General features: G+C 39.1%; 1 protein-coding gene across 3 annotated transcripts in view; it reads left to right on the top strand.

Moving 5' to 3' along the window:
• The window catches only part of mslnb (mesothelin b), a 64,394-nt gene that overhangs the window by 33,339 nt on the left and 11,340 nt on the right, over positions 1-19,715 (top strand). For all 3 annotated transcript variants that reach the window (XM_073814460.1, XM_073814461.1, XM_073814462.1), the window contains 55 exons: positions 8-201; positions 294-394; positions 485-603; positions 713-889; positions 1,393-1,424; positions 1,507-1,604; positions 1,717-1,742; positions 1,884-1,905; positions 3,738-3,765; positions 3,847-3,928; positions 4,074-4,232; positions 4,309-4,502; positions 4,595-4,695; positions 4,787-4,905; positions 5,015-5,191; positions 5,698-5,729; positions 5,812-5,909; positions 6,022-6,047; positions 6,189-6,210; positions 8,045-8,072; positions 8,154-8,235; positions 8,381-8,539; positions 8,616-8,809; positions 8,902-9,002; positions 9,093-9,211; positions 9,321-9,497; positions 10,002-10,033; positions 10,116-10,213; positions 10,326-10,351; positions 10,493-10,514; positions 12,551-12,578; positions 12,660-12,741; positions 12,887-13,045; positions 13,122-13,315; positions 13,408-13,508; positions 13,599-13,717; positions 13,827-14,003; positions 14,428-14,459; positions 14,549-14,646; positions 14,735-14,763; positions 14,908-14,929; positions 15,031-15,058; positions 15,183-15,267; positions 15,355-15,501; positions 16,725-16,921; positions 17,298-17,398; positions 17,477-17,589; positions 17,724-17,885; positions 17,972-18,003; positions 18,378-18,475; positions 18,666-18,688; positions 18,773-18,794; positions 19,052-19,079; positions 19,237-19,321; positions 19,416-19,562. In XM_073814460.1, the coding sequence (XP_073670561.1) occupies positions 8-201; positions 294-394; positions 485-603; positions 713-889; positions 1,393-1,424; positions 1,507-1,604; positions 1,717-1,742; positions 1,884-1,905; positions 3,738-3,765; positions 3,847-3,928; positions 4,074-4,232; positions 4,309-4,502; positions 4,595-4,695; positions 4,787-4,905; positions 5,015-5,191; positions 5,698-5,729; positions 5,812-5,909; positions 6,022-6,047; positions 6,189-6,210; positions 8,045-8,072; positions 8,154-8,235; positions 8,381-8,539; positions 8,616-8,809; positions 8,902-9,002; positions 9,093-9,211; positions 9,321-9,497; positions 10,002-10,033; positions 10,116-10,213; positions 10,326-10,351; positions 10,493-10,514; positions 12,551-12,578; positions 12,660-12,741; positions 12,887-13,045; positions 13,122-13,315; positions 13,408-13,508; positions 13,599-13,717; positions 13,827-14,003; positions 14,428-14,459; positions 14,549-14,646; positions 14,735-14,763; positions 14,908-14,929; positions 15,031-15,058; positions 15,183-15,267; positions 15,355-15,501; positions 16,725-16,921; positions 17,298-17,398; positions 17,477-17,589; positions 17,724-17,885; positions 17,972-18,003; positions 18,378-18,475; positions 18,666-18,688; positions 18,773-18,794; positions 19,052-19,079; positions 19,237-19,321; positions 19,416-19,562 (5,154 nt within the window). The remainder of the gene's footprint in view (positions 1-7; positions 202-293; positions 395-484; positions 604-712; positions 890-1,392; positions 1,425-1,506; positions 1,605-1,716; positions 1,743-1,883; positions 1,906-3,737; positions 3,766-3,846; positions 3,929-4,073; positions 4,233-4,308; positions 4,503-4,594; positions 4,696-4,786; positions 4,906-5,014; positions 5,192-5,697; positions 5,730-5,811; positions 5,910-6,021; positions 6,048-6,188; positions 6,211-8,044; positions 8,073-8,153; positions 8,236-8,380; positions 8,540-8,615; positions 8,810-8,901; positions 9,003-9,092; positions 9,212-9,320; positions 9,498-10,001; positions 10,034-10,115; positions 10,214-10,325; positions 10,352-10,492; positions 10,515-12,550; positions 12,579-12,659; positions 12,742-12,886; positions 13,046-13,121; positions 13,316-13,407; positions 13,509-13,598; positions 13,718-13,826; positions 14,004-14,427; positions 14,460-14,548; positions 14,647-14,734; positions 14,764-14,907; positions 14,930-15,030; positions 15,059-15,182; positions 15,268-15,354; positions 15,502-16,724; positions 16,922-17,297; positions 17,399-17,476; positions 17,590-17,723; positions 17,886-17,971; positions 18,004-18,377; positions 18,476-18,665; positions 18,689-18,772; positions 18,795-19,051; positions 19,080-19,236; positions 19,322-19,415; positions 19,563-19,715) is intronic.

The following is a 19,715-nucleotide window of genomic DNA, read 5'->3' on the forward strand; positions in this document are numbered from 1 at the left end:
TCATCAGACTCAGCCAATCAGAAGTGAGTCGCTGTCTCATGTGCTGGATGTGATCGCTGAACTCAGACTGGAGCAGTTGAGTCCTGACCAATGGAATGTGTGGTTCAATAAGAGTCTGAAGGCCTTTTTACCGTACGCATCATCCTCACTATTGCAGTGCATGATCAGCAAAAACCTCAGCTGTCAAACCTACCAGCAACTGTAAGAAAACCATTTCCTCAACGTTCCCAATAGATCAAAAGTGTCAGAAGTTTATAAGATGCTTGACTTGATTCTCAACATTTTCCCTTCAGTCTTCAGGCTTTTAATATTCAGTTCCATCTAATGGATGAGATGCAGAGAAGCAACATGGTGGAGTTCTTCATCTTGCCCTTCCTCAGAAGAAACACAACAGGTGAGCTGGAGATGTTTTCTCTTCCACACATGATTCAGACAGAGTATGTTGTGCTTTTAATCTTATTGTTTGTTTGTTGTTGTGTTTCAGATCAAGGCTGTGTATCAAGTTCTAACAGCAGCACTGAGTGGCTACAGATGAACTTTGGGTTGTTTGTTCAGTTTGTGTCTCTCAGAGATCTGCTCTTCATCGACCCACTCTTAAATCCTGTATGTCATTTGATTTCATTCAAGAACAAACAGCACAAGACAACATGAACCTCTCACAGTTTTATATTTCACCTCATTTCATCTGTCTCGTTCTTCTGTTTGTTTTTAGTTGGAGACTCTGGATTATCTCTCTGCAGACCAAATGGTTGAACTGATGGTTGATGATCTTCCTGAACTTACAGAAAAAGATCTGATCATCAATGAAGTGTTTGATTATCTGTTGGAGTCTCCTGTGGAACGAGGACTTCCTGATGTTCTTCAAATCCTGCTCATACGCTCACAGACGGTAAAACTTATTCGAATCTTTATGACAGAAAGCATTTTAGCATCTTAGTTTCGTTTATGACACAAATGTTTGATAATATAGTGTGAAAAACTCAGAAATGTCATATAGAGGGATTTGTTGAATGTAATTAATTCCTAAAAATGTAAATAAAATTGATCAATAAATTATTGTAATTTCAATGTTACACATTAATTTCGTAAGGTGCTGTCAGTGGTACCATGACCCAGTTGTGATTGGGTTCAGTGTAGTGGAAGACATCTGGTTTGTGATGTGTGGTGTTTAAACGTCACTCCTTTGGTCTTAAGAGCTGAACTATCGACAGATTTATGATCCTGTGGCTTGTAGACTTCCTCTTATGACATTTATCTCCAATGCTTGCTTGACTGATAGTTTAAATTCAGATGAGAGTCGAAGCAATACATTGGTGGTGCCGTGACCCGGATGATGAATGAATTGAATTTCATATCTAATAACAGCACTCATACATGTTTCTTTTTCCACAGACCATTATTCCATGCAGTTCATATCTACTGATGTAAGTCTCCTTGAGTCTCTGATCTGAGGATATTTAGTGTCTGGTATCTCTTGTACTGAAATCTTCTGTCTTTCTTTCTCAGTTTTGAGAAGTTGTTCAATGCTTCATCTTCTTTGCCATCATACGTGGAGACTCTTGTCCTTCAAATAACTAAAGAACTCAAGCAGAATGGAGCAAAAGGTTTAACTCCTTAATCTGTCATTGTCTCTTCAGCATCTTTCAATGTTTACTGTGAGATTAAATGTGTTTTTTTCCTATAATGAATGACTCAATTTATTTGTATTATTTTCAGACTGTAACCTTCCTCAACCTCCAACAGTAAGATTCATTTTTGATGATTTTCATAATCATTTCAGCTCTAATAAGAGTCATTAAACAGCATTAAAGAAACAATAATTTAATTTTCAACTCTTGTATCAATGCTGATATTGGGTTTGTTTGTTTGTTTGTTTGTTTTAGTGTATATCTACATTGGTAAATGGTAAGTGGATCTACTTACTTATGTAAAACATTCAGTTCTCTTCTAAACATTTGCTCAGTTTTACATTATGAGAAATGAATTATTGAAATCAGAAGCATCAATGACCTCAAATGTTTCTGATAACAGACCTATAATAGTTTTAGTTCAGCTCTCCTGATAACAATCTGTAGCTTGTAATACAATGTAAGTTGGTATGGATTAAAGTGTCTGTCAAATGCATAAACGTTAATGTTCTGTGTAAATGCAAACACATTCTGGAATTGATTGCAGGATCAATCCTGAGCGATCAAACAGAGCGATCACACCAGTCAAATGAACCAGGCTTTAGGGATCAAATGCGCTTGGGCACAGTTAAGTTGAGATAATGTGAGTGCACCCATAGTAAGTGTAGGCATAGGGGTGCAGAGCCAGTGGTCAACTTGTAGGCTAACATCCCAGCTTTGTATTTGATGCGAGCAGCTATTGGAAGCCAATGTAAACTGACAAGAAGAGGTATGACATTTGCTTTCTTTGGTTCATTAAAGGCCACTCTGGCCACTGCATTCTGGATCATCTGTAGAGGTTTGTAGGTCGGCCGAGATAACTAACAGTTCAGCTGTAAGTGATGGTACTTCATCCAGACCGAGATATCACTCAGGTATGGGGAGATGCAAGCAAAAACTGTGTGATCGTCTAGTTAAAATGAGACATGGAGTTGGATGTCACCATCACAGCAGTGCTAAGAGAAGCCATGTTTCTGAATGACCTCACCCTACAAGGACTCCCTAATTAACATACCTGAAGGATAAGACTTGAACCACTGGAGCGTCGTTCAAAAGACACCAATTTTCCTTAGGGTTGACAGGAGGATGTCATGGTTAACGATGGGAAAAGCAAAAAACAAGTCCAACAGTATGAGTACTGTAGATTTATAACCTGCTCTTGACCATCACAGAACCTCAGTGACTGAGAGAAGTAGACTTTCTGTTTAGTGACTGCTTTTGAAGCCAGACTGGTTCTTGTCACCAGGTTGAGAGGAGTGATGTGTGCCCTCTTTGGCTCATAGAAGACCACTCTTGCTACTGCAATTGGATCATCTGTGGTTGGTTGGTTGGTTGTGCAGGCTGGGAGTCCGGCCAGTAGCGCATTGCAATAGTGCAGTTTGAACAGGACAAGAGCCTGGGCTTGGACTTGTGTAGCATGCTCATATAGGAAAGTTTGTAAAGGATGAATCTACAAGAGTGGGTGGTGCTGGTAACATGACCTGTGAAGCTAAGCCGATCATGAATGACCACTCCCAGGTTTCTTGCTGTCCCGGAAGGCCGGAATCGTTGAAGAACCTTGTTGAATGGAAAGATTGTGATGGTTCTTGGGGTCAGTCGATATCACAAGCAGTTCTGTCTTTGCAAAGTTCAGCTGCAGATGGTGATCCTTTATCCGGAGTTAGATGTATCTCAGGCATGTTGAGATGCAGGCAGAAACCGTGGTATTGTCAGGCTGGAATTACAAGTGGAGTTGTGTGTCATCCGCATAGCAGTGGTAGGAAAATACATGTTTCTGAATGACAGAACCCAGGGATGTCATGTATATAGAAAACAGCAGTGGTCCAAGCAATGAACCTTGAGGGACCCAAGTATTAAGATGTTGGGTATCATAGATGTCACCTCTCCAGCATACTCTAAATGACCTTACTTATTCATTTAGCTGACGCTTTTATCCAAAGCGACTTACAATTGTTATATATATATGTCAGACCTGCCTGTTAATCATTTTACATTTAGATTTCTTATGTTTGTATTGAAGTACAAAGAAATTCAGGTCCACTAATCCATAAATTCTGACTTGTTTAACAGCTACCAGAGTCTGTGAAGGAGTCAACGGGTATGAACTGTTACTGTTTTATCTACATTGACATTGTGACATAGACTGAAAGTTCTCATAATATTCTGATGTCTTCTGCAGTGATGAGCTGAACGCTCTTCTGTCAGCTGGTTTCATGAGCGTCTCCTGTAATATCAGTCTGGATCAGTACGCTTGTTCTCCGGTGAGGAATTATTTCAAGCGTGTTTTACTCTTCAGCATCATTATCTCACATTGAGTCACGTGTCTGAGAATCCTTGCCGTGTCTGAATTCATGTTGATATTTCTTGAACAATGATGTTCACTGAGCTCATGTCTTCTGTTCGTAGTTGAATGACTTCACTGCTGTAAACCTGGCAGATCTTCTGAAGTGTCAACTATCCAGCAACATCAGTTCATCAAAGGAAATCTGGAAACTGCTCTTCACCAAAACAAATGAGGTTCTAGATCAGGCGCTCATCATCTTCTCAAGCATGGCAGAAAATATGGTAAATAATCCTGGTGAAACTTGACTTAAATGTACTGAAGTCTTAACTGAGATTAATAACATAATGACATCATCAGACTCAGCCAATCAGAAGTGAGTCGCTGTCTCATGTGCTGGATGTGATCGCTGAACTCCGACTGGAGCAGTTGAGTCCTGACCAATGGAATGTGTGGTTCAATGAGAGTCTGAAGGCCTTTTTACCGTACGCATCATCCTCACTATTGCAGTGCATGATCAGCAAAAACCTCAGCTGTCAAACCTACCAGCAACTGTAAGAAAACCATTTCCTCAACGTTCCCAATAGATCAAAAGTGTCAGGAGTTTATAAGATGCTTGACTTGATTCTCAACATTTTCCCTTCAGTCTTCAGTCTTTTAATATTCAGTTCCATCTAATGGATGAGATGCAGAGAAGCAACATGGTGGAGTTCTTCATCTTGCCCTTCCTCAGAAGAAACACAACAGGTGAGCTGGAGATGTTTTCTCTTCCACACATGATTCAGACAGAGTATGTTGTGCTTTTAATCTTATTGTTTGTTTGTTTGTCGTGTTTCAGATCAAGGCTGTGTATCAAGTTCTAACAGCAGCACTGAGTGGCTACAGATGAACTTTGGGTTGTTTGTTCAGTTTGTGTCTCTCAGAGATCTGCTCTTCATCGACCCACTCTTAAATCCTGTATGTCATTTGATTTCATTCAAGAACAAACAGCACAAGACAACATGAACCTCTCACAGTTTTATATTTCACCTCATTTCATCTGTCTCGTTCTTCTGTTTGTTTTTAGTTGGAGACTCTGGATTATCTCTCTGCAGACCAAATGGTTGAACTGATGGTTGATGATCTTCCTGAACTTACAGAAAAAGATCTGATCATCAATGAAGTGTTTGATTATCTGTTGGAGTCTCCTGTGGAACGAGGACTTCCCGATGTTCTTCAAATCCTGCTCATACGCTCACAGACGGTAAAACTTATTCGAATCTTTATGACAGACAGCATTTTAGCATCTTAGTTTCATTTATGACACAAATGTTTGATAATATAGTGTGAAAAACTCAGAAATGTCATATAGAGGGATTTGATGAATGTAATTAATTCCTAAAAATGTAAATAAAATTGATCAATAAATTATTGTAATTTTAATGTTACACATTAATTTCGTAAGGTGCTGTTAGTGGTACCATCATGACCCAGTTGTGATTGGGTTTAGTGTAGTGGAAGACATCTGGTTTGTGATGTGTGGTGTTTAAACGTCACTCCTTTGGTCTTAAGAGCTGAACTATCGACAGATTTATGATCCTGTGGCTTGTAGACTTCCTCTTATGACATTTATCTCCAATGCTTGCTTGACTGATAGTTTAAATTCAGATGAGAGTCGAAGCAATACATTGGTGGTGCCGTGACCCGGATGATGAATGAATTGAATTTCATATCTAATAACAGCACTCATACATGTTTCTTTTTCCACAGACCATTATTCCATGCAGTTCATATCTACTGATGTAAGTCTCCTTGAGTCTCTGATCTGAGGATATTTAGTGTCTGGTATCTCTTGTACTGAAATCTTCTGTCTTTCTTTCTCAGTTTTGAGAAGTTGTTCAATGCTTCATCTTCTTTGCCATCATACGTGGAGACTCTTGTCCTTCAAATAACTAAAGAACTCAAGCAGAATGGAGCAAAAGGTTTAACTCCTTAATCTGTCATTGTCTCTTCAGCATCTTTCAATGTTTACTGTGAGATTAAATGTGTTTTTTTCCTATAATGAATGACTCAATTTATTTGTATTATTTTCAGACTGTAACCTTCCTCAACCTCCAACAGTAAGATTCATTTTTGATGATTTTCATAATCATTTCAGCTCTAATAAGAGTCATTAAACAGCATTAAAGAAACAATAATTTAATTTTCAACTCTTGTATCAATGCTGATATTGGGTTTGTTTGTTTGTTTGTTTGTTTTAGTGTATATCTACATTGGTAAATGGTAAGTGGATCTACTTACTTATGTAAAACATTCAGTTCTCTTCTAAACATTTGCTCAGTTTTACATTATGAGAAATGAATTATTGAAATCAGAAGCATCAATGACCTCAAATGTTTCTGATAACAGACCTATAATAGTTTTAGTTCAGCTCTCCTGATAACAATCTGTAGCTTGTAATACAATGTAAGTTGGTATGGATTAAAGTGTCTGTCAAATGCATAAACGTTAATGTTCTGTGTAAATGCAAACACATTCTGGAATTGATTGCAGGATCAATCCTGAGCGATCAAACAGAGCGATCACACCAGTCAAATGAACCAGGCTTTAGGGATCAAATGCGCTTGGGCACAGTTAAGTTGAGATAATGTGAGTGCACCCATAGTGAGTGTAGGCATAGGGGTGCAGAGCCAGTGGTCAACTTGTAGGCTAACATCCCAGCTTTGTATTTGATGCGAGCAGCTATTGGAAGCCAATGTAAACTGACAAGAAGAGGTATGACATTTGCTTTCTTTGGTTTATTAAAGGCCACTCTGGCCACTGCATTCTGGATCATCTGTAGAGGTTTGTAGGTCGGCCGAGATAACTAACAGTTCAGCTGTAAGTGATGGTACTTCATCCAGACCGAGATATCACTCAGGTATGCGGAGATGCAAGCAAAAACTGTGTGATCGTCTAGTTAAAATGAGACATGGAGTTGGATGTCACCATCACAGCAGTGTTAAGAGAAGCCATGTTTCTGAATGACTTCACCCTACAAGAACTTCCTAATTAACATACCTGAAGGATAAGACTTGAACCACTGGAGCGTCGTTCAAAAGACACCAATTTTCCTTAGGGTTGACAGGAGGATGTCATGGTTAACGATGGGAAAAGCAAAAAACAAGTCCAACAGTATGAGTTCTGTAGATTTATAACCTGCTCTTGACCATCACAGAACCTCAGTGACTGAGAGAAGTGGACTTTCTGTTTAGTGACTGCTTTTGAAGCCAGACTGGTTCTTGTCACCAGGTTGAGAGGAGTGATGTGTGCCCTCTTTGGCTCATAGAAGACCACTCTTGCTACTGCAATTGGATCATCTGTGGTTGGTTGGTTGGTTGGTTGTGCAGGCTGGGAGTCCGGCCAGTAGCGCATTGCAATAGTGCAGTTTGGACAGGACAAGAGCCTGGGCTTGGACTTGTGTAGCATGCTCATATAGAAAAGTTTGTAAAGGATGAATCTACAAGAGTGGGTGGTGCTGGTAACATGACCTGTGAAGCTAAGCCGATCATGAATGACTACTCCCAGGTTTCTTGCTGTCCCGGAAGGCCGGAATCGTTGAAGAACCTTGTTGAATGGAAAGATTGTGATGGTTCTTGGGGTCAGTCGATATCACAAGCAGTTCTGTCTTTGCAAAGTTCAGCTGCAGATGGTGATCCTTTATCCGGAGTTAGATGTATCTCAGGCATGTTGAGATGCAGGCAGAAACCGTGGTATTGTCAGGCTGGAATTACAAGTGGAGTTGTGTGTCATCCGCATAGCAGTGGTAGGAAAATACATGTTTCTGAATGACAGAACCCAGGGATGTCATGTATATAGAAAACAGCAGTGGTCCAAGCAATGAACCTTGAGGGACCCAAGTATTAAGATGTTGGGTATCATAGATGTCACCTCTCCAGCATACTCTAAATGACCTTACTTATTCATTTAGCTGACGCTTTTATCCAAAGCGACTTACAATTGTTATATATATGTCAGACCTGCCTGTTAATCATTTTACATTTAGATTTCTCATGTTTGTATTGAAGTACAAAGAAATTCAGGTCCACTAATCCATAAATTCTGACTTGTTTAACAGCTACCAGAGTCTGTGAAGGAGTCAACAGGTATGAACTGTTACTGTTTTATCTACATTGACATTGTGACATAGACTGAAAGTTCTAATAATATTCTGATGTCTTCTGCAGTGATGAGCTGAACGCTCTTCTGTCAGCTGGTTTCATGAGCGTCTCCTGTAATATCAGTCTGGATCAGTACGCTTGTTCTCCGGTGAGGAATTATTTCAAGCGTGTTTTACTCTTCAGCATCATTATCTCACATTGAGTCACGTGTCTGAGAATCCTTGCCGTGTCTGAATTCATGTTGATATTTCTTGAACAATGATGTTCACTGAGCTCATGTCTCCTGTTCGTAGTTGAATGACTTCACTGCTGTAAACCTGGCAGATCTTCTGAAGTGTCAACTATCCAGCAACATCAGTTCATCAAAGGAAATCTGGAAACTGCTCTTCACCAAAACAAATGAGGTTCTAGATCAGGCGCTCATCATCTTCTCAAGCATGGCAGAAAATATGGTAAATAATCCTGGTGAAACTTGACTTAAATATACTGAAGTCTTAACTGAGATTAATAACATAATGACATCATCAGACTCAGCCAATCAGAAGTGAGTCGCTGTCTCATGTGCTGGATGTGATCGCTGAACTCAGACTGGAGCAGTTGAGTCCTGACCAATGGAATGTGTGGTTCAATAAGAGTCTGAAGGCCTTTTTACCGTACGCATCATCCTCACTATTGCAGTGCATGATCAGCAAAAACCTCAGCTGTCAAACCTACCAGCAACTGTAAGAAAACCATTTCCTCAACGTTCCCAATAGATCAAAAGTGTCAGGAGTTTATAAGATGCTTGACTTGATTCTCAACTATTTCCCTTCAGTCTTCAGGCTTTTAATATTCAGTTCCATCTAATGGATGAGATGCAGAGAAGCAACATGGTGGAGTTCTTCATCTTGCCCTTCCTCAGAAGAAACACAACAGGTGAGCTGGAGATGTTTTCTCTTCCACACATGATTCAGACAGAGTATGTTGTGCTTTTAATCTTATTGTTTGTTTGTTGTTGTGTTTCAGATCAAGGCTGTGTATCAAGTTCTAACAGCAGCACTGAGTGGCTACAGATGAACTTTGGGTTGTTTGTTCAGTTTGTGTCTCTCAGAGATCTGCTCTTCATCGACCCACTCTTAAATCCTGTATGTCATTTGATTTCATTCAAGAACAAACAGCACAAGACAACATGAACCTCTCACAGTTTTATATTTCACCTCATTTCATCTGTCTCGTTCTTCTGTTTGTTTTTAGTTGGAGACTCTGGATTATCTCTCTGCAGACCAAATGGTTGAACTGATGGTTGATGATCTTCCTGAACTTACAGAAAAAGATCTGATCATCAATGAAGTGTTTGATTATCTGTTGGAGTCTCCTGTGGAACGAGGACTTCCTGATGTTCTTCAAATCCTGCTCATACGCTCACAGACGGTAAAACTTATTCAAATCTTTATGACAGACAGCATTTTTAGCATCTTAGTTTCATTTCTGACACAAATGTTTGATAATATAGTGTGAAAAACTCAGAAATGTCATATAGAGGGATTTGATGAATGTAATTAATTTCTAAAAATGTAAATAAAATTGATCAATAAATTATTGTAATTTCAATGTTACACATTAATTTCGTAAGGTGCTGTCAGTGGTACCATGACCCAGTTGTGATTGGGTTCAGTGTAGTGGAAGACATCTGGTTTGTGATGTGTGGTGTTTAAACGTCACTCCTTTGGTCTTAAGAGCTGAACTATCGACAGATATATGATCCTGTGGCTTGTAGACTTCCTCTTATCACATTTATCTCCAATGCTTGCTTGACTGATAGTTTAAATTCAAATGAGAGCCGAAGCAATACATTGGTGGTGCCGTGACCCGGATGATGAATGAATTGAATTTCATATCTAATAACAGCACTCATACATGTTTCTTTTTCCACAGACCATTATTCCATGCAGTTCATATCTACTGATGTAAGTCTCCTTGAGTCTCTGATCTGAGGATATTTAGTGTCTGGTGTCTCTTGTACTGAAATCTTCTGTCTTTCTTTCTCAGTTTTGAGAAGTTGTTCAATGCTTCATCTTCTTTGCCATCATACGTGGAGACTCTTGTCCTTCACATAACTAAAGAACTCAAGCAGAATGGAGCAAAAGGTTAAACTCCTTAATCTGTCATTGTCTCTTCAGCATCTTTCAATGTTTACTGTGAGATTAAATGTGTTTTTTTCCTATAATGAATGACTCAATTTATTTGTATTATTTTCAGACTGTAACCTTCCTCAACCTCCAACAGTAAGAATCATTTTTGATGATTTTCATAATCATTTCAGCTCTTATAAGAGTCATTAAACAGCATTAAAGAAACAATAATTTAATTTTCAACTCTTGTATCAATGCTGATATTGGGTTTGTTTGTTTGTTTGTTTGTTTTAGTGTATATCTACATTGGTAAATGGTAAGTGGATCTTCTTACTTATGTAAAACATTCAGTTCTCTTCTAAACATTTGCTCAGTTTTACATAATGAGAAATGAATGATTGAAATCAGAAGCATCAATGACCTCAAATGTTTCTGATAACAGACCTGTAACAGTTTTAGTTCAGCTCTCCTGATAACAATGTGTAGCTTGTAATACCATGTAAGTTGGTTTGGATTAAAGTGTCTGTCAAATGCATAAACGTTAATGTTCTGTGTAAATGCAAACACATTCTGGAATTGACTGCAGGATCAATCCTGAGCGATCTCACAGAGCGATCACACCAGTCAAATGAACCAGGCTTTAGGGATCAAATGCGCTTGGGCACAGTTAAGTTGAGATAATGTGAGTGCACCCATAGTGAGTGTAGGCATAGGGGTGCAGAGCCATTGGTCAACTTGTAGGCTAACATCCCAGCTTTGTATTTGATGCGACCCTAAAAGAACTTCCTAATTAACATACCTGAAGGATAAGACTTGAACCACTGGAGCGTCGTTCAAAAGACACCAATTTTCCTCAGGGTTGACAGGAGGATGTCATGGTTAACGATGGCAAAAGCAAAAAACAAGTCCAACAGTATGAGTACTGTAGATTTATAACCTGCTCTTGACCATCACAGAACCTCAGTGACTGAGAGAAGTGGAGTTTCTGTTGAGTGACTGCTTTTGAAGCCAGACTGGTTCTTGTCACCAGGTTGAGAGGAGTGATGTGCGCCCTCTTTGGCTCATAGAAGACCATTCTTGCCACTGCAATTGGATCATCTGTGGTTGGTTGGTTGTGCAGGCTGGGAGTCCGGCCAGTAGCGCATTGCAATAGTGCAGTTTGGACAGGATAAGAGCCTGGGCTTGGTCTTGTGTAGCATGCTCATATAGGAAAGTTTGTAAAGGATGAATCTACAAGAGTGGGTGGTGCTGGTAACATGACCTGTGAAGCTAAGCCGATCATGAATGACCACTCCCAGGTTTCTTGCTGTCCCGGAAGGCCGGAATGGTTGAAGAACCTGGTTGAATGGAAATTCTGATGGTTCTTGGGGTCAGTCGATATCACAAGCAGTTCTGTCTTTGCAAAGTTCAGCTGCAGATGGTGATCCTTTATCCGGAGTTAGATGTATCTCAGGCATGTTGAGATGTAGGAAGAAACCGTGGTATTGTCAGGCTGGAATTACAAGTGGAGTTGTATGTATCTGCATAGCAGTGGTAGGAAAATACTGTTTTAAAAATTATGTTTCTGAATGACAAAACCCAGGGATGTCATGTATATAGAAAACAGCAGTGGTCCAAGCAATGAGCCTTGAGGTACCCAAGTATTAAGATGTTGGGTATCATAGATGTCACCACTCCAGCATACTCTAAATGACCTTACTTATTCATTTAGCTGACGCTTTTATCCAAAGCGACTTACAATTGTTATATATATGTCAGACCTGCCTGTTAACTCTTTCACCGCCAGCGTTTTTTAAAAAAGTTGCCAGCGCCAGCGTTTTTCATGATTTTCACCAAAGTTTAATGCCTTCCAGAAAATTATCTTCTTTAAATATATAAACATACAATATACCAAATGAAAGAACAGACCCTCTGCTTTCAAACAAAAAAAAAAACGTTTCATCCTACCTTTAGTGGATCTTTTGCAATCAGCTTTTGAATATGGGTAGGTTTTTGCAAAAACACCATATTTTGAGCAAAAAGCTGAGATAATTCCATTTTTATGACGGACTTTTCATAGAGATCCGATTCAGAGCGATCTTTAAAACAGACACGGACATGCAGCAGCTTGCCATAGAGCAATACTTCCGGTTTTAAAAAGTTGCGGAAGGGCGCCACCTGGTGGATAATAGCGGTATTGCGGAAAGACGGAAAATCTCGTCATTGGCGGGGAAGCGTTTTCTCTTAATTGACGAGATATCTCGTCAATGGCGGGGAAAGAGTTAATCATTTTACATTTAGATTTCTCATGTTTGTATTGAAGTACAAAGAAATTCAGGTCCACTAATCCATAAATTCTGACTTGTTTAACAGCTACCAGAGTCTGTGAAGGAGTCAACAGGTATGAACTGTTACTGTTTTATCTACATTGACATTGTGACATAGACTGAAAGTTCTAATAATATTCTGATGTCTTCTGCAGTGATGAGCTGAACGCTCTTCTGTCAGCTGGTTTCATGAGCGTCTCCTGTAATATCAGTCTGGATCAGTACGCTTGTTCTCCGGTGAGGAATTATTTCAAGCGTGTTTTACTCTTCAGCATCATTATCTCACATTGAGTCACGTGTCTGAGAATCCTTGCCGTGTCTGAATTCATGTTGATATTTCTTGAACAATGATGTTCACTGAGCTCATGTCTCCTGTTCGTAGTTGAATGACTTCACTGCTGTAAACCTGGCAGATCTTCTGAAGTGTCAACTATCCAGCAACATCAGTTCATCAAAGGAAATCTGGAAACTGCTCTTCACCAAAACAAATGAGGTTCTAGATCAGGCGCTCATCATCTTCTCAAGCATGGCAGAAAATATGGTAAATAATCCTGGTGAAACTTGACTTAAATATACTGAAGTCTTAACTGAGATTAATAACATAATGACATCATCAGACTCAGCCAATCAGAAGTGAGTCGCTGTCTCATGTGCTGGATGTGATCGCTGAACTCAGACTGGAGCAGTTGAGTCCTGACCAATGGAATGTGTGGTTCAATAAGAGTCTGAAGGCCTTTTTACCGTACGCATCATCCTCACTATTGCAGTGCATGATCAGCAAAAACCTCAGCTGTCAAACCTACCAGCAACTGTAAGAAAACCATTTCCTCAACGTTCCCAATAGATCAAAAGTGTCAGAAGTTTATAAGATGCTTGACTTGATTCTCAACATTTTCCCTTCAGTCTTCAGTCTTTTAATATTCAGTTCCATCTAATGGATGAGATGCAGAGAAGCAACATGGTGGAGTTCTTCATCTTGCCCTTCCTCAGAAGAAACACAACAGGTGAGCTGGAGATGTTTTCTCTTCCACACATGATTCAGACAGAGTATGTTGTGCTTTTAATCTTATTGTTTGTTTGTTGTTGTGTTTCAGATCAAGGCTGTGTATCAAGTTCTAACAGCAGCACTGAGTGGCTACAGATGAACTTTGGGTTGTTTGTTCAGTTTGTGTCTCTCAGAGATCTGCTCTTCATCGACCCACTCTTAAATCCTGTATGTCATTTGATTTCATTCAAGAACAAACAGCACAAGACAACATGAACCTCTCACAGTTTTATATTTCACCTCATTTCATCTGTCTCGTTCTTCTGTTTGTTTTTAGTTGGAGACTCTGGATTATCTCTCTGCAGACCAAATGGTTGAACTGATGGTTGATGATCTTCCTGAACTTACAGAGAAAGATCTGATCATCAATGAAGTGTTTGATTATCTGTTGGAGTCTCCTGTGGAACGAGGACTTCCTGATGTTCTTCAAATCCTGCTCATACGCTCACAGACGGTAAAACTTTTAGCATCTTAGTTTCATTTATGACACAAAAACTGTTTAATAATAGAGTGTGAAAACTCAAAAATGTCATATAGAGGCATTTGTTGAATGTAATTAATTCCTAAAAATAAAAATAAAAATTGCTTCCTCTAAAATGTTAAATATGTTTTAGTGTTGATCTACTCATGTTATGATGTATTTTATATCATTATAGTATCAGGTTTGTTTTTTGTCTGGTTTAGATGTCTGTGAAAGAATTTTGATATCTAGAGTAGGGTTTGAAAAACAAAGAAAGCGTCTGGTTTCATTCATTTTTCTGTTGTCCTTTAATTTAGTTTATTTTATTTTACTGCTGTAATGTAGTTTTGTGGTATTTGATCTCTCGTGTTTTAATGAAAATGTATTCAATGCTAAACAAAATGGATTTCTTTTCTAGAATCCTCTCAGCTGTCAGTCAAACCAGATCATGTGAGTATGCAGTTAGTCTTAAAGTGAGAAATGAAAGTGATGCATGAGTTTATATTTCTCTTTGACTTGTTATTTTCCTCATATGTCAGTTTCATGAAACTGGAGCAGATCTTGAGAAGATCAGCCGGTGATTTGGAGCCGATGATCTGGATGAGTCTTTATAACTTTAACAGCACAGCACCTGCAGGTCAGTGTATTGTCGTCTGTATCTCTAAGCTAGGATGTCTAGTATTTTATTTCCCATGTTTCTTGATGTCTTTTTAACCTTTTCACAGATTGCTCATTACTGCCAGTTCTGAATGAGGTATGTCTGTTATCTTACATTAATCACTGTTGAATTATATATATGTATACTGCATTGTATTGTATTTGTACTGCATTACATTAGATTATATATGAGCCAATATATTTAGGCTGATGTTGTTTTTTGTTGTTGTTTCTTTTTCAGTGCCAGTTGATTCCATACAATGGTATTGATTTGATTTCTTTTATCTCAATTATACAATATCATAATCTATCCATGTGTGAGTGTGTTGAAATGATATGTGATTTTTATTTTATTTTGTTTTAGTGACTCAGGTGTGCAGTGGTGTAGACAGGTAGAGTAAAGCTTTATCATGGTTATTGTTATTCATTTTAAAGTATACGGTATATTATTGGTTGTTTCTTATGTCAGTGCTTTAATATAGTTGTCACTGTGCGTGCGTGCGTGTGTGTCTGTAGCTCTTCATTACAGCAATACTTGAACAATGCAAACACTACACAGACGTTCTGTGACTTCAGCATTGGAGAATACGCTTGCACACCGGTAATAAAACACAACATGTGATGTCAGGATACACTTCCTGCTGTCTCTGGTGTATTACAGATCTGATGTTCATGTGTTTGTGTTCAGATGTTGAGTATCAGCGTGAAGGATCTTGTCTCTATACTGGACTGTCAGCGATCTGAAGATGTGATGAGCTCACCTGAAACCTGGAAACTTTTCCTCATCAAAGTTTCACATCTGCTGGACTCTGCTCTTTACACCATCTATAACACGGTAAAACAACACTACTTTGGAATAGTGTTGTTTAATACAACCAATCATTATTTTGATAATGAGGAGTTATCCTAACCCTATAATTACAATTATTCATTTGATATTTTCTCCACCATCCTGTTAAGGGAACTGAGTTGTTTAATCATCATTCCAATCAGGGAATTGTTGATTTAGCTCAAAGGCAAATACAAACAATTAATCGTCATTAACTATATATATATTGTGTAGGTTTTGTCTGATTTAGCAGAATTAATAATAACAATTAATTGATTAATTCAACCAACAAATAAACCCATAATTGTACATTAATTCTAAAAACCATTGAGCGTGATCAGAGTTAAAGTGACTTTGAATTTAATCAGAACTCAGAGTCGCAGTGGACTGTACGTCACATTTATTTAGAAAATTATTTCACAAAATCCGAAGAACAGACATTTTATCTGGAAAGGCAAGTTATTCAACTAAACAATAGCACACAGAATAGCAGGCTGAAAAGCTGTCCGTATGTTACTATAATACAAACAGTTATTTACACGATACACAAAAGCAAAACATACCTGGAAGCTAAATTAACAGAAAAAACCAAAGCGCATCAAGTTTGCAGGCTCATCATTCCACATCACTGAATTCATTGAATTACATACCGGTAAATTCAGGAGCAGCATATAGCAGACTCACACGGCTGTAGACGGTAATGTTGTCTCTTGGTTCATGTAAGTCAAAATTTATTCATATCCACTTACAAGTCGCACCTGATCATAAGTCGCATGACCAGCCAAACTATGAAAAAAAATGCAACTTATAGTCCGGAAAATACGGTATTTGCATGTCTGTGGTGCAAAGCAGTCCGAGTGTGTGTGAAAGTCGTTGGTTTTTAGATGGTAGAGGGTCGTTTGCTGGTCCTTGGGGAACCGTAGTATAAGAGGAATAATTGACTAAAATAACCTTTAAAATTGTCCAAATGAAAAGCTTAGCCACAGATGTTACTCATGGTAAATAAAGTGTTGATAATAAAAGAAGGAAATTCACAAAATATCTTTGGACATTGGACATAATATCCTCATCATTTTTGGCATTAATCCGTAACAGATCACCTAACCTTATAATTTTGAGACGTATAGTTTTGGAGTTGAAACCACAGTTGAATGAATGTTTTGTTAACTGTGCAACACATTTTCACATTCACGACTGTGTTGATCTCCTGGAATTTTCTCTCTGTTTAGTCGATGTGGTGGAGTGACCCGTCAGGCACTGTTATTCTGGATGTGCTGCGAGAGCTGCGATTGGACGGACTGACAGATGACGGCGTCATTGCGACGTGGTTGAATGGACGTCTCAGACCGTTCCTGCCGGTCGCTTCTGGAGCGTTCCTGCAGTGTTTGAGCCACAAAAACTTCAGCTGCCAGAACTTCCAGACAATGTAAAATAAAAACCTCACAACAACCACAATCAGCTCTGAATTCATTCCTGCTAGTTGTTAGATGCACAGAAAGCAATAAAAGACGTCTGATAGCCACCCAAACACAGCCCAGACATCTAGACTAAAACAAGGCAAAATTCAGTCTGTCAGTGAAAATTTTAAAGACGTCTAACCATAGCCCCCAAAATAAATGAAAGCAAACACTTTATTATCGATGTTGTATTCCAGTTTATTTTAGTTAGAAGTGGGTCATTCATACACAGCCTACATGGGGTTTTTTAGTTAACCTAGATGGTGAAATGTGTGAATTTTAAAACCCATGAGTATAAACACAACAGTAGTGAATGTTAAGTGTGTGTGTTTATGTGTGATGCAGCGTTGCAGCGTTTGATGCAGGATTTGATCATATGGATGAACTTCAGCGACAGACGACACTGACAGAATTCATCCTACCGTTGATCACGAGACAGACAGCAGGTACTGAAGAAACACACAGACTCTCAGATGATGTCAGTCATTGTGAAAGGCATTCAAATCTGTTCTTGTCTGTTTCAGATGTGGCGTGTCCGTCCAATGACAGCGCTCGATGGCTCATCAGTAATTTCGGACAGTTTTCTACACTCCTGACTCTCAATCAGCTGATCGCTCTCAACCCACAACTCAACCTGGTAACATTTACGTTATACTATGTGCCAAACGTCCCAGCTTAAGTAGTGTGTAGTAAATCATTTGGGATGCACTTTGTTATTCTATGTTGTGTAGTAATGTAGTTAACATAGTTTTTATTCTAAATCCTGTGTAGTTGGAGATCCTGGACTATCTCTCTCCTGAGCAGTTAGCTGGACTGATTGTTGATGATGTTCCAGAGAAAGTGGTGGTCATTAATCAAGTGTTTATTCACCTCGCTGGGTCTCCAGAGAAAATCCCAGACGTTCTATTCTTCCTGGTTGAAATGTCAAAGATGGTACCCAAATTTAAATCACATATTACATGAGATATATCCGTTCCTCAGTTCTGTCCATCCTTTAACATGTTTTTGTTTTTTGACAGAACAACATCTCTTGTGTTTCATACCAAGCCATGTGAGTTTATGGTGCAAACTATTCCTGCATGTTTTTAATCTTCAGTGATGTATTCAATTCAATTCAATTCAATTTTATTTATATAGCGCTTTTCACAAAAGTCAATTGTTTCAAAGCAGCTTTACATAAATAGAAGCAGTGAAAAGCACAGAAAAACGACAGATAGCACAACAAAATACATGATAGCATGAGCAGTTAAATTTGCTGCGGCTATGACTCAATATTATAATTGCACGTATTACTAAAGCAACGTATAGAAGAGGAAGCTAGGTAAAGCCCAAAAAGGCTGCCTCCCCGGGGTGAAAAACCCTCTAGGAGAAAAACCCCCCCCCGGGTAAAGCTGTAATGTTTACACATCTGTTTGTGTTGACTAGTTTCCACCGTCTGGATCATCTGCTGGTCAGTGTGTCAGTGGATCTGGAGACCATTATTCTGAGGAGTAGATCGGCTCTGCTGCAGAATGTGCCACGGGGTGAGATTTACGCTTGAGTTAATATGAGCACAACACTGAACACGTGACAGATCATATCACACATGTGAATAAATACATGACAGATCACATCACCAATCACAGCACTGATAACAAAAGCAATGGTATCACTGAATTTTAATGTAAGATCTTTTTGTTGAGTTATTAATGAGTGTATTTGTGTCTTTCTTAGGTTGTATGAGCTACAGTGGGGCGGTGAGTGTTTCATGTGCGTTTGATGTTGTTTTAGTTCATAGTTTTCATGAAGTTTGTAATGATGTTATTCACTTTTCCTTATAGTGTGACATCACTCCAGTGAATGGTGAGTTACTGATTAACTGATTTTACCAATAATCCTGTGCACTGTGCTGACAACCCTAACATCTCTCTCTCTCTCTCTCTCTCTCTCTCTCTCTCTCTCTCTCTCTCTCTCTCTCTCTCTCTCTCTCTCTCTCTCTCTCTCTCTCTCTCTGTCTCTCTCTGTCTCTCTCTCTCTCTCTCTCTCTCTCTCTCTCTCTCTCTCTCTCTCTCTCTCTCTCTCTCTCTCTCTCTCTCTCTCTCTCTCTCTCTCTCTCTCAGAAACGGCAGCATGCAGCAATGTCACCAGGTGATACACAAAAATAGTTCAGATCATAGTTATGGAAGCAGAGATTCTGTGTGTGTGTGTGTGTGTGTGTGTGTGTGTGTGTGTGTGTGTGTGTGTGTGTGTGTGTGTGTGTGTGTGTGTGTGTGTGTGTTTAATGAATTGTGTGTTCTTGTTGCAGCTCGGCTCTGTTGGCGTATCTTAACTCACCTCATAATGGCAGTCAGCTGTGTGATTTCAGCATTACACAATACTCATGTACAGAGGTACACAAAAAGTCCACAGCCACACACACACACACACACATACTCTTTATCTCTTTGTGTACACAACTGATGTGTGTGTGTGTGTTGTGATCAGTTGACAGATCTGAGCTCACAGGACCTAGCGACGGTGTTGCTGTGCAGTTTCCATGGTAACGAGAACGTGTCAGATGAGACCTGGAAACTTTTTGTGCAGAAGGTCAATCCTGTGATGGGTCCTGCATTAGACCGACTCAGTGACACGGTACACACAACACAACGCAACACAACACAATACACACTTCATTCATATCAGACCCGCAGACAATGACAGACATTAGTGATGTACAGTACAACACCAACATAACAGTTTAAAGATCAGTAAAACCAAAGCCAAAGGAAATAACATTCAGTTTAG

Source organism: Paramisgurnus dabryanus, chromosome 4, assembly GCF_030506205.2.
Source record: "Paramisgurnus dabryanus chromosome 4, PD_genome_1.1, whole genome shotgun sequence".
NCBI classification, from domain to species: Eukaryota; Metazoa; Chordata; class Actinopteri; order Cypriniformes; family Cobitidae; genus Paramisgurnus; species Paramisgurnus dabryanus.